Source organism: Elgaria multicarinata, chromosome 6 (genome assembly GCF_023053635.1).
Source record: "Elgaria multicarinata webbii isolate HBS135686 ecotype San Diego chromosome 6, rElgMul1.1.pri, whole genome shotgun sequence".
Lineage (NCBI taxonomy): Eukaryota > Metazoa > Chordata > Lepidosauria > Squamata > Anguidae > Elgaria > Elgaria multicarinata.
Window position 1 is genome coordinate 118,623,231 of NC_086176.1, and position 13,688 is coordinate 118,636,918.

Genomic DNA, 13,688 nt, shown 5'->3' on the forward strand with positions numbered 1-13,688 from the left:
GCTCCATCCTTCCCAGACAGTGCACCGTTTCCTCCTCAGCTGGCTACGGTCCGAGGCACTTCCAGGCCAAGGGGAAAAAGCCAAGGGCAAGGGAGTGGCTTTGATCTTAACGAATCTCTTGATTTGGCTGCACTGCTTTGAAGAACAGCCATTCCTAATTACTTAATGAGAGTTTATATACCTGACATTCTTCTGTAACTCACCACACATAGGAGATAATTTAGCTCTAGAGAAAAATTGAAATTATACTCTTACTTGAGTAAGTATGTTTACTATTGTAATATAAAATACACCTTTTTGGTTTTGTTAATTTTATTAATACGTTTTAATTATTTCTAAATGAATTGTTTTATATATTGATGTCTTGCTGCAATGTATTCTAAAGTTTCTGAAGTATATTGTATGAGCATATATGATTTCACAATTCCTTACTCTTGTAAATATCACATTATACTATATTATTTCTTTTAGATTGCCCTGAAGAAGGACTTCAAAAGTCCGAAACACGTTGGCAAAAACAATAAACATTTTCTAAGATATAGCCCCTTGCTATTTAGGGTTTCCTTCTTTTTTGTGACTTCCAGGTCAGGCCCAGGAATTTCCTGGCCTCATTTGTCTGGTTCCCAAGCCTCGTTCCAGGTTCTCTCTGCCCTGTCAGCTTGCCTGTTCTTCTGTCTTCCTGCCTATTTGCTTCCACACACTCACTTGCCTTCTCTTCTGCTTGCTGCATCTTTGCCCTGGTTTTCTTTTGGTTAGACGCCTCAACTCTGACTCTAGCTTGCAACTGTCTGTGCCTCTGTATGAAAGCTATGTATCTGCGCCCGTTCTCCATCTGATTCCAGTTCTCTTCCCACCGAGTCTCTCATTTTGTCTCCCTGTGCACTCAGTTGCACATGGCCCAGCACTGATGCCCTCATTACCACATCACTTATTTTATGTTGCCACCCATCTTCTGTGCTTTTCTGACTCTTTTCTTGGAGGGTGTTTCTCTGAAAACTCCTGCTTTCAATGGGAGGCAAATGATGAGGCTCGCTAGGTAATCCACAAAGCTTTTATTAAGCTACAAATATCTCTTCCACCTGAAGAGAGTCTAATCTCTTCGAAACTTCCCCCTAGGCAAAACTATGCAAACTAAGCAAGACAATTGTCCGACCAAGGAGAACAGGAACCCTTTCCCTAAACGCCGTAACTTCAGAGAGCCTGGTGCGGAGGCAGGTTCTGGTGCAATTCTAGCCGGACCGACCTTCTCACACCTTCCTTCCGCCCCGTGCGTGTTAGCTTCCGGCGAACCCTAGCTTCCAGCTAGCTTGTTGGGGTGCTGTCCTCTGGAAGAAAGCTCACTTCCCACTGAGTGTGTAAGATTGACCTTGAGGAGATAAGCTCTGGAGAAGGCTGACTCCCAGCTGGTGAGAGCTTTCTCCCCTACTGGTACAGGCTGGCTGGTGTCTGGCGCCGCCTCCTCTAGTTCCAAATCTGAGTCTGATTGATTACCTGAAACACCTTCTCCCAAAACAGGGGCAGTAGGGTTAGCCATGACAGGTTTTTTGTTTCGTTATTAAGAAGGTTGGGTGGACCCTAGCTGCGGGTGCTTGAAGAGGCCTGTTTACCTTCTGTTGGGATCAGAGTCGCACGAGCTGATCCATTAGTACCCTTTGTGTGATATCACTTCTAAGACCATCTGCTTTGTCTCTCCTAGTGGGAAATCTATGATGCCTACGTGGAGGAACTCCATAAACTGGAGAAGTCGAAGGAGAAAGAAAAACAAAAAACTCCTGTGGCAAAGAAAGAAGACAAGCTGAGAGGAAGGAAACTCACTTCTCTAGAATCTCAGGTGCTTTTCCTATGCAAGGTGGTGACGATACATGCAGCAGTATTTTGTGGCCGTATGGTCGTATGGTTATGCTCTTTGCTATTCAGTACAGGGACGTAAACGATAGAGTGGTCAATTAAGCAGCAAATGGTCCAGCAATCATATAGATGGGGTCAGGCGAAGACCGCAGTGGTCAAGAGTTGGCAGAGGTCCAAATACAGTGAGGTAATCCGATACATTATATAGTCCAGAAGCAGAGTCAAGAAGGGAGTTCAAAAGTGTCAGTATCATAGAGCATCAATCACACTCCGGGAGGCAAGGAACAAGATACTGGAGCTGCTGGAATGGTGTTGTTCCCAACACTGGCTAGGCAAACGCTGAACGCTTTTAACAGCAGAGCCTGCTGCCCCACCCAGGGTTCAGCCGCAGTGCACTAGAGCTCTCTAGCCACTGCCCTACTCATGAGTTTGGCCTCTATCAGTCCCTTGGAGGCAGAGGAGGGTTCCAATAAGGGTGTGACATCTATCACCTTCCAGCCTCCGTTTCCTGGCATCGTCCCCTCATTCTAGGAATTTCCTCCCCTCTTCTTGGTGAACTCCTGGGGTTTTCGTTCTTCATAGATCTAGTCCCACGTTCTACAGTCCCTGGCTCAGAAATGTTTCCAGGCTCTAATCACAGGGGCTCCATGTGCTCAGGATGTACAGGTGGCTGTTGGATGGGAACCTTAGGAAGGTCTGCAGAGGCCAGGCTAAAGCAGTCACCGATCCACCTGGGACTTCAACACATCAGAAGCTTCCAAGATGCTTCAAAGCGCTTTATGCCTTCAGAGGTCTTGTGGGCAGTTCAGGACAGGGATAGCCGAAAGAGAAAGGAAACCCCTGAACTGGTGAGCAAAAAAAGCCAAAGGCAAGGGGTGGAACCAGGAGTTGTGTGTCCGAAAGGACTCACACAGGGGAGAAACCCTACAAATGCTTAGAGTGTGGAAAGAGCTTTGCTCACAGCACACAGCTTAAGCAACATCAAAGAATTCATACAGGGGAGGAGCCCTACAAATGCCTAGAGTGTGGAAAGAGCTTCGGTCAGAGCGGCCACCTTAATCAACATCAAAGAATTCACAAAGGGGGACGCCCTATGAATGCCTTGAGTGTGGAAAGAGCTTTGCTCACAGCACAGATCTTAAGAAACATCAAAGAATTCACACAAAGCAGACGACATATACGTGCTCAGACGTTGGAAAGCTACTGTTGTTTTTAAATGGATACTGTTGTTTTTATGTTTCTGATGGTTTTAAAATTTTGTACACTTTTTAATATTTACTGTTTTTAACTTTTGTAAACCGCCCAGAGAGCTTCGGCTATGGGGCGGTATATAAATTTAATAAATAAATGAATAAAATAATATTATCGCCATCGTGTTTCAGACTAAATCCAGTCCTTCATCAAGGCAATTCTTATAACAATATAAAATCACTTATCTCCTGAGCGCCCATAGAACACCAGTGCTCAGAAGATAATTGATTTTATATTGTTTTAAGAATTGCCTTGATGAAGGACCGGATTTAGTTCAAAACGTGTCGGCAATAATAAATCCTTTCAGACACACAACTCCTGGTTCCACCCCTTGCCTTTGGCTTTTTTTGCTCACCAGGTCAGGAAAGGGATGAGCTCCCATCACACCCAAGAGCTGTCTGAATAACCCTGAGCAATTCGCATCCTTGAGAGCCTTTTAAATAGAATGCAGCGTTCTTTTTGCCTCTCTGTATCCCTTCTCCAATCCCCTGGCCCCCGTGTGAGGGATATTCCCTGCCTCTGTCCTGCTTCACAGGCCCTTGGTGTCCTGACTTTTCTGCTGCACACGGTTCTTCCCTGTTTCTTTATTTAATGCATTTTTATACCGCCCTATAGCCGAAGCTCTCTGGGCGGTTTACAAAAAATAAAACCATAGAAACTATTCAAAACATAAAACAACCAGTATAAAAGCATAATATAAAATACAGTATATAAACACAGCCAGGATAAAATCAAGCAGCAATGCAGATTTAAAATACAAATTTAGAACAGCAAAGTTAAAATTAAATTGCTAGACTGTTAAAATGCTGGGAGAATAAAAAGGTCTTCACCTGCGTCTAAAAGAGTATAGTGTAGGTGCCAGGCGAACCTCTTTAGGGAGTTCATTCCACAGTTGGGGTGCCCAGGGCTGGTGCCAGACTGTGCCCTAGGCAGGTGAGCTGCTTTCACCCCCCCCATCCCACGCCAGTGTACCTGGGCGCGGGGCACCATCTCGCCCGCCCAGCCGAAGCGAAGCCAGGACGCTGGGGTGGGAGGGCAGCTTCGGAACGGCATGCCCAGCCGGAAGCTGCTCTGGGAGAGCAACTTCCAGGCGTGCCGTTCCGAAGCCACCCGCCTGCCCCAGCATCCTGGCTTCGCTTCAGCCGAAGCAAAGCCAGGATGCTGGTGTGGGGGGCTGGGTATGGCCTCACTTCAGCTGGGTGGGTGCCCAGCCTAAGCAAAGCCAGGACACTGGGGCAGGCGGGCAGCTTTGGAACGGCACACCCGGAAGCTGCCCTCTCAGAGCCGCTGTGGGAGAGTGGCTTCCGGTTGCGGCGTTTATCGCCCCCCTTACCTTGGCACTCTAGGCGGCCGCCTGAGTGGCCTCTATTGTAGCACCGGTCCTGGGGGTTCCACAGCAGAAAAGGCCCTCCTCCTGGTAGGCACCTGCCTTAGTTTCTGGCGGTCCCCTCTTCTCCCCCCCCCCCCCAACTCCAAGGACGTCTTTTTCCCTTTGAAGCAGTGGCCCTGACTCGCCAGATCCCATCATTTATGCCCACGTGGTCTGAGCAATAAGCAGTCTATGAAGGCTATTTGGCAGCCGAACAAGAATGCTGGTTCCTTCGCTTGGCGAGTTGCTTATCTGTACTGGTTCACCAAGCAAATCCATACTGCTTGTTATTTTGTGTAAAGTTCGCCTGAGCCTTTTTTTTTTTTTTTGCCTTAGGAGTATTATTCATTTACTAGTATAAGGCCTGCATCGCTATGGGCTCTAGTAGTCCTGCTCCTTTCTTGCTTTTTTGCCCCTCAGTCCCCTCACCCCAGAGGGGCTCATGAATAAGGCAAACGTGGCTCATGCGTAGCAAATCCGCCCCCCCCCCCCCCAAAAAAAAACTGCATACGGAGTGGCTGTGGCTCATCTGCTTTGCATACAGGAAGTCCCAGGTTCAATCCCCAGCATCTTCTCGAGATTGGGCTGGAAAAATTCCTGTCTGAAACCCTGGAGCACCGCTGCCAGTCAGTGAGCTAGATGGACCAAGGGTCTGATTCGGTATACGGCAGCTTCCTATGTTCCTATGTGACACGACCCTGGCCGTGTCCATCCCCTTCCCCGCTGGCGGTGGCAGTCTAACTGCGTGGCTGCAGCCCTCATAGGATCATAGAATAGTAGAGTTGGAAGGGGCCCACAAGGCCATCGAGTCCAACCCCCTGCTCAATGCAAGAATCCACCCTAAAGCATCTCTGACAGATGGCTGCCCAGCTGCCTCTTGAAGGCCTCTAGTGTGGGAGAGCCCACAACCTCACCAGGCAATTGATTCCATTGTTGTACTGCTCTAACAGTCAGGAAGTTTTTCCTGACGTCCAGCTGGAATCTGGCTTCCTGTAACTTGAGCCCGTTATGCCATGTCCTGCACTCTGGGAGGATCGAGAAGAGATCCTGGCCCTCCTCTGTGTGACAACCTTTTAAGTCTTTGAAGAGTGCTGTCATGTCTCCCCTCAATCTTCTCTTCTCCAGGCTAAACATGCCCAGTTCTTTCAGCCTCTCCTCATAGGGCTTTGTTTCCAGACCCCCGATCATCCTGGTTGCCCTCCTCTGAACACGCCACACTGAACATGCCACACTGATTGGCCAAGCAGGAAATTAATTGCTGTTCAAGCTCGAGCTTTGAACTTCTTCAGTCTTTCGAAATTTTCTACATGTCTATACTGTGCAAGCTTCAGTTTAAAATGAAAATGAGCAAAGTTGGTCCGGTAGGTCTCGGGTAATAAGCCATTCTGAACCCTCTTCTTTTACAGCATTTATTTATTACATTTCTGTACCACCCAGTAGCTGAAGCTCTCAAAAGCCATAACATACAGCTTGATAAAGCGTAATGTAAAGGTTTAAAACTGCAGTATCAGGCCAAAATGAAAAATAAAAACCAAAATAAAACATAGCAGCAGTGTAAAGGCTTAAAATACAGTCACATGTTGATGAATGATGTGTGACATCGCAACGACTCAGAAAGCGGAGACGGAGCAGCCATTTCGTAGTTGAATTCTCGTTCCCTCCCACCCATTTCTCCCAATAAGTTCTTAAGGCAATGACCAAACTCTGACGCCTTTGTTTGATGTGTGTGAAAATGGAGTTTACAAATGCCTCCAGCATCAGAGGCAGTAAGCCCATGTGCACCAGTTGCTGGGGAACATGGGCAGGAGGGTGCTGTTGCATACGTATCCTGCTTGTGGGTTCTTGGTTGACAACTGGTTGGCCATTGTGTGAACAGAGTGAATAGATGGACCCTTGGTCTGATCCAGCATCAGGGCTCTTCTGAAGTTCTTCTGTCAGAGCAATTACACTAAGGCCAAAGCTAATATTTCCCTTTGATGAACGACCACTAACATATTGGGCCTATTCAGACAACACACTCAGCCATGATTGGGCTGCTAACCTTTTGCAGAAAATAGTTACTGAGCTTGTTTAAACCATGGTTATGTGTAGCTACCATGGTTAGGAATGGTTCACACGACATGTTAAGTCATGGTTCACATGACAAGCTAAGCTATAATATTTAGCTCAAAATACTTAACCGCTTAGCTCAAAATACTTAACCACTGTGGCTCAGCGTGTCTTCTGAACAGGGTCATTGACAGGTCTTGTTGTTGAGACACCACAGAGCGCAGAATCCTTGGAGAGATCTATCCGAATGATAAGAGCAGAGTGCGTAGCATGCAACAAAAGTTATGGCCTGCAAAGTCCTAGCACTTTTCCTTGGGAGGCTTGTTGAGAGGATAAATAATACTCACAGTCCTTATTCATCAGTAAAGTTCTTTTACTGAGGCTTTCTCATCAGGTTTAGTATAAACTTTCATTTACACGCATGGTCATCACAATCATCACAATACATCAACACCCAACAAGATGCCATTAAACACTGTGCACCTTAAATACATACCACCACTAGTATTGCACCATACTTAATTGTCCAATTAACCAATTCTCCTCTGTCCATGTCCGACACGTAGACCATGTCCTCCATGTTCCGGTTGCAATCTTGCCAAGTCCAGAAACATGATTACAAAGATTTTAACCCCTTACAATAATTTAACCCTCTGTGTGTAAAATTCTACTCAACAATAAGGTGAAGGCTGGGCCATGTGGGCACACCCACCCACACCCCCTCATGTGGGATCTTGTTGAGTAGGGTGACCCTATGAAAGGGAGGACAGGGCTCTTGTATCTTTAACAGTTGTATAGAGAAGGGAATTTCAGCTGGTGTCATTTGTATATATAGAGAACCTGGTGAAATTCCCTCTTCATCACAACAGTTAAAGCTGCAGGAGCTATACTGCAGCTATACTGTGACCAGATTTAAAAGAGGGCAGGGCACTTGCAGCTTTAACTGTTGTGATGAAGAGGAAATTTCACCAGGTTCTCCATATATACAAATGACACCTGCTGAAATTCCCTTCTCTATACAACTGTTAAAGATACAGGAGCCCTGTCCTCCTTTTCATAGGGTCACCCTACTCAACAAGATCCCACATGAGGGGGTGTGGGTGGGTGTGCCCACATGGCCCAGCCTTCATGCCCAACATTCATCCCTCGGAAGCAGCACCTTGGTCCACAGACTCTGGATTCCCCAGTTTGTGTGAGCCAGGAATGTGTTCGAGAAGTCATAAAGATCGTTCTCATTTTCAGTAACAACAAATGATTGGAGAAGAAGTTGCTTTGATCTCAATGGAACTTTTATTGGCTGGAGGGGAGGGGTCAATTTAAACTTTGCTTTAATTGGTTTTAGAAGGGGAGAAGAATGGGTGAATAGCTTTTGGTTACTGATTAAATTTTATTTGTATGGATAAGCCCTGGCAATATCGATGGCCATCGGTGGAACAGTCCTGCAACCACTAACATTATTCCACATTGATTGTGAGAGAGCTATTCCCCCGATCCCCAAAATGTATGTGAAACTTTCCAGGTCTGCACTTCTTCATGGTCAGAAAAAATAAATAAATAAAATACTGTCCTCACCTCAATAATTGGGGTTGGGTTCAGGGGGACCGTTTGAGAGGAGTCTTCTTTCACATGAGGATCGGTACTTGTGTCAGCTGTACTATGATTATTGGCTCAGAAGGATGAGGCTGCCAGAAATAGATAATTAGAAGGAAATAGAAATTGCCCCAGGGGGCTCCATTATAGCCTTCTCTGCGTGCTTCATTAATTCCCAGGGCAAGTCTGAAATCGGCATTTTGACTGTCAGTATCTGCAGCCTTTGCCTCTTGACTGTTTTCGAACATTAATTCTTCTAGGAAAGCTGCCGGGCTGAGTCAGGGGAATCACTTGGCTTAGCAACATCTTCTGCCTGTCTGGGAGCTCAGAGTCCCAGGCTGGGCAGAGTGGCCAAATTACACCAGGGATTAAATTTGGGAGCAAAGGAAGAAAAAGGGATGGGAGATTTCTGTAGTTTTTATGTATCAACAGGTTAGGGACAGAATATTCATCTCATAAATACATAGAGTCCTTGAGAATCCAGGTAGGGGATTGTGTGATTAAATGCAGCCCTACATAACAGAGAGGTCCGCCTGGCGCCTACACTGTACTCCTTTCGTCGCCAGCTGAAGACCTTTTTTATTCTCTCAGTATTTTAACACTTAATTTTAACTTAAATTTAAATTCTGTATTTTAATCTCACGTCAATTTCTGCTGCGTGGTTTTATCCTGGTTGTGCTTTTTATACTGTATTTTGTATGTGTGTTTTTAGACTGTTGGTTGTTTTATTATGGTTTTAATTTTTGTGAAACGCCCAGAGAGCTTCGGCTATTGGGCGGTATAAAAATGTAATAAATAAATAAATAAATAAATAAACAACGCTCCTCGCACACAGAAAACCAGCAGTTAAAAGTTAATTTAGCCTTCTCCCTAATCTTTGACTTAGTAGAATTTGGGGGAGGGGGAGAGAGGGTTTTGGGTTTGGTTTTGCTTTTAATGTGGAGAAGCATCATTCAGCTGTGTGATGACTATCTTGAAGGGGGGTGTCTGGATCAGCCTCCAGCCTGTTGCTTTCTTTGGGTTGCCCATGGGAGTAAGGTGCCGGCCCTTCCAAAATCCCACTGAAAACTGGTCTACCTCTTTAAAGACCCCTGTTATATTTCTCGGTTGTACCACATTTATTCTTGGCAACGTGACTGATTCCCTTACCGGCTTCCCAGAGACCCCTGCACTGGGGATATTATTTACGTCTGTAGTTTGTTTGTGTCTTCGTAATTAAAAGACCATGAAACAAGAGTTATATGCTGTAGGTGGTCTGCTGCTCCGAGATAAACATACAGTTTTATTGAGAATGAATATCATGGCTGGGCCGGAACGTTTATTTCCCTAGCTCCGGACCATTATGCAGTCATAACGGATGCTTCCATTAATATTATTGTTGTTGTATAAAATAATGTAGCTAAAAATCCCCAGAAGGAAGGAATTAGTGTGGTAGTAAGGCAGCCCTAGTGCTCCAAGAGCTTCCTAGTCAGCAAGATTTGCTGGGAAAATCAATTCCAAATGGATCTTAAAAGAAGATAAATTAGGCATATCAATTCCTCTGAAGATTCGTTTCAATAAGATACGGAATAAATCACAGTGGGTAGCCCAATCAGAGGAAAGTTATGGCTTCAGTGCACCGCACACGGGGAGTTTCCTGCTGTGGGAGTAGCCTAATTGGCTCAGGACATTAATTTGCTGACATTCAACCATGAAACTCTACTTTATGCAGTGGCTCGGCGCTTCCTTGCAGGATCGGGGCCTTTGATCACGCAGCAGGGAGGGCAACATTGCAGAGTTGGATCTTCCCAAGTGGAGAAGCCAACTGAGGCATTTAGTTCTAAAATCACAGCTCAAGCAAGTGGACTGGGATAGTGTTGAGAGGGGCATGACTGTTATTATCATAGGCCACTGTCATGTATGCCCCTACTGCTCCTGTGTTGGGAGCAGGTGAGGCAGGTAATAAATCAGAAACAGATTCTGATTCAGAGCCAGTGGGGGAGGAAGTTCACACGGGAGAGCCTCCAGCTGCGAATGCCCCCCCTCCAGAGTCTATCACCTCAAGGCCAGATCCTATGCTCTCAGGAGACAGGGAGTCAACTTCCGGGGGTGAACATTCCGAAACATTACTTGATTATTATTATTATTATTTATTTATTTATTTATTTATTTATTTATATAGCACCATCAATGTACATGGTGCTGTACAGAGTAAAACAGTAAATCGCAAGACCCTGCCACATAGGCTTACAATCTAATAAAATCATAGTGAAGCAATAAGGAGGGGAAGAGAATGCAAACAAGCACTGGGTAGGGTAAACAGGCACAGGGTAGGGTAGAACTAACAGTATAAAGTCCAAGCAACATCAAGTTTTAAAGGCTTTAGGAAAAAGAAAAGTTTTTAGCTGAGCTTTAAAAGCTGCGATTGAACTTGTGGATCTCAGATGTTCTGGAAGAGCGTTCCAGGCATAAGGGGCAGCAGAGGAAAATGGACGAAGCCGAGCAAGGGAAGTAGAGACCCTTGGGCAGGCGAGAAACATGGCATCAGAGGAGCGAAGAGCACGAGTGGGGCAATAGTGTGAGATGAGAGAGGAGAGATAGGAAGGAGTTAGACCATGAAAAGCTTTGAAGGTCGACAGGAGAAGTTTATATTGGATTCTGAAGTGAATTGGAAGCCAATGAAGAGATTTCAGAAGTGGAGTAACATGGTCAGAGCGGCGAGCCAGGAAGATGATCTTAGCGGCAGAGTGGTGGACAGAAACCAATGGACTGATGTGAGAAGAAGGAAGGCCAGAGAGAAGAAGGTTGCAGTAGTCCAACCGAGAAATAACCAGTGCATGAACAAGCGTCTTGGCAGAAGAGACAGACAGAGATGGTCGAATCCTGGCAATATTATACTTGATGCTAGGAATCGCCAGAAGTTAAAACGTTCAGCGAAATTAGCAGCAAAGAAACAGTAGTAGAGATTGCGTGAGAAGGCGTCTACGCATCCTTCTCCACCTTGTAGCTTGGGACATTTGAAAAGCCTTTTCTTTCCTTTGAAAGGTCAAGCTGTCGTGTGCTGTAGCTGCTCAAGCGTCCCCAAGGAGTCAAAACCAAGGAAAGTTCCTAGGCCAATCCACACTTCTGTAACACAAACTAGGCAGCTTTATGGGAAAATTCCCCCTAGGCAACGCTATGCAAACTAAGCAAAACAATTGACCTTTCAAAGGAAAGAAAAGGCTTTTCAAATGTCCCAAGCTTCAAGGTGGAGAAGGATGCCTAGATGCCTTCTCACGCAACCTCTCCGACTGTCTCTTTGGTGCTAATCTCGCTGAACGTTTTAACCTCCGGTGATTCAAGTAATGTTTTGGAATGTTCACCCTCGGAAGTTGACTCCCTGTCTCCTGAGAGCATAGGATCTGGCCTTGAGGAGACAGACTCTTGAAGGGGCACATTGGCAACTGGAGGCTCTCCCGTGTGAACTTCCTCCCCCGCTGGTTCGGCATCTTCTGAATCAGAATCTGTTTCTGATTGATTACCTGCATCACCTGCTCCCAACACAGGAGCAGTAGGGGCATACATGACAGCCGCAAATGGATTAAATAAATTTTAATTGATTAATCGTGAGTTTGAATTGATCAATTTGGAATTGATTTATGGCTACAAATAATATTACTGAAACAAGAAATATTAGAAGAGGAGAGGTCCTCTTATGGATCAGTAACTGGTTAAAGAACACAAAGCAGAGAGTACGGATAAATGGCTAATTCTCCCGATGGATGGAAGTAAATAGTGGGGTTATACAGGGATCGGTATTGGGACCCATTCTTTTCAACTTGTTCATAAATGATCTAGAATTAGGAGTCAGCAGTGAAGTGGCCAAATTTGCTGATGACACCAAATTATTTAAGGTTGTTAAAACACAAAGGGATTGTGAAGAGCTCCAAAGGGATCTCTCTAAGCTGGGGGAGTGGGCGTCCAAATGGCAGATGCGGTTCAATGTAAGCAAGTATAAAGTGATGCATGTTGGGGCAAAAAAACCCAACTTCAAGTATAACCTAATGAGACAGAATGGTGGTGGTGGGGGTGTCCTACCGGTTCTGGATGGGATTGCACTCATCCTGAAGGAGCAGGTTCGTAGCTTGGGGGTTCTTTTAGATCCATCATTGTCACTTGAGGCTCAGGTGACCTCAGTGGCACGGAGTGCCTTCTACAAACTCCGGTTGGTGGCCCAGCTACGCCCCTATCTGGACAGGGATAACCTGGCTTCAGTTGTCCATGCTCTGGTAACCTCCAAGTTAGATTACTGCAATGCACTCTCCGTAGGGCTGCCTTTGAAGACAGTTCGGAAGCTGCAGCTCATGCAAAATGCAGCGGCCAGATTGATTTCAGGAACCAGAAGTTTCGACCATATAACACCTGCTCTGGTCGGCTTGCACTGGCTGCCTGTATGTTTCTGAGCCCAATTCAAGGTGCTGGTTTTGACCCATAAAGCCTTACACGGCTTGGAACCACAATACCTGATGGAACGCCTCTCCTGACGTGAATATACCCGGTCACTACATTCAACAGCTAAGGTCCTCCTCCGGGTGCCTACTCCAAGAGAGGCTCGGAGTATGGCAACGAGGGACAGGGCCTTTTCAGTGGTGGCCCCCAGACTATGGAATGATCTCCCTGACGAGGCTCTCCTGGCGCCAATGGCTGCTATCTTTCTGGGGCCAGGTTAAGACTTTCCTCTTTGCCCAGGCATATGGCAGCACATCTTAATTACCCACATGTTTATTTTTAACAGTTTTTAATGCTTTATGTGTGTATGTTCTGTGTTTTAGAATTTTAAATTTTGTATACTCATTTTAATCTTAATTTTAGAATTTCTATAAACCGCCCAGAGAGCCCTGGCTATGGGAGCGGTATATAAGTGCAATAAATAATAAATAAATAAATAAATCTGAGCTGGCAGTGACTGAACAAGAAAGAGATCTTTGGGTTGTGGTGGACAGCTTGATGAAAATGTCCACCCAATGTGCGGGCGCTGTAACGAAGGCAAACTCCATGTTAGGCATTATAAGAAAAGGAATTGAGAATAAAACGGCCAGTATCATACTGCCCTTATATTAATCTATGGTGCGACCATACTTAGAATACGGTGTACGGTTCTGGTCACCACACCTGAAAAAAGGATATTATAGAGCTGGAAAAAGTGCAGAAAAGGGCAACTGAAATGATCCAGGGGCTGGAGCATCTCCCCTATGAAGGAAGGTGGCAACAGCTGGGATTGTTTAGCTTGGAAAAAAGGAGGCTAAGGAGAGACATGATAGAGGGGTACAAAATTATGCATAGTATGGAGAATATGCATAGGGAGACACTTTTTCCCCTCTCTCAAAATATTAGCACCCAATGGGGTTATATCCCATGAAGATGATTGGTGGGAGATCCAGGGCAAATAAAAGGAAGTACTTCTTCACACAGCGCAGAGTTAAATTAGCCTGTCATCATCTGAATCCATGTGTTCTTTCCTACCACAAGAACTGGTCTTCAACCCGCACGTAGCTGAATGCTCCTGAAGACAACCTCCCCACCTCCACATAGAAAACTCAGGAGAAGGCTAGTCTAGAACCCT

At 45.6% G+C, this 13,688-nt stretch overlaps 1 protein-coding gene across 1 annotated transcript in view; it reads left to right on the forward strand.

Moving 5' to 3' along the window:
• The window catches only part of DNAI1 (dynein axonemal intermediate chain 1), a 211,084-nt gene that overhangs the window by 40,464 nt on the left and 156,932 nt on the right, over window positions 1–13,688 (forward strand). The window contains exon 9 of the mRNA XM_063128314.1: window positions 1,697–1,831. Coding sequence (XP_062984384.1) covers window positions 1,697–1,831 — 135 coding nt within the window. The remainder of the gene's footprint in view (window positions 1–1,696; window positions 1,832–13,688) is intronic.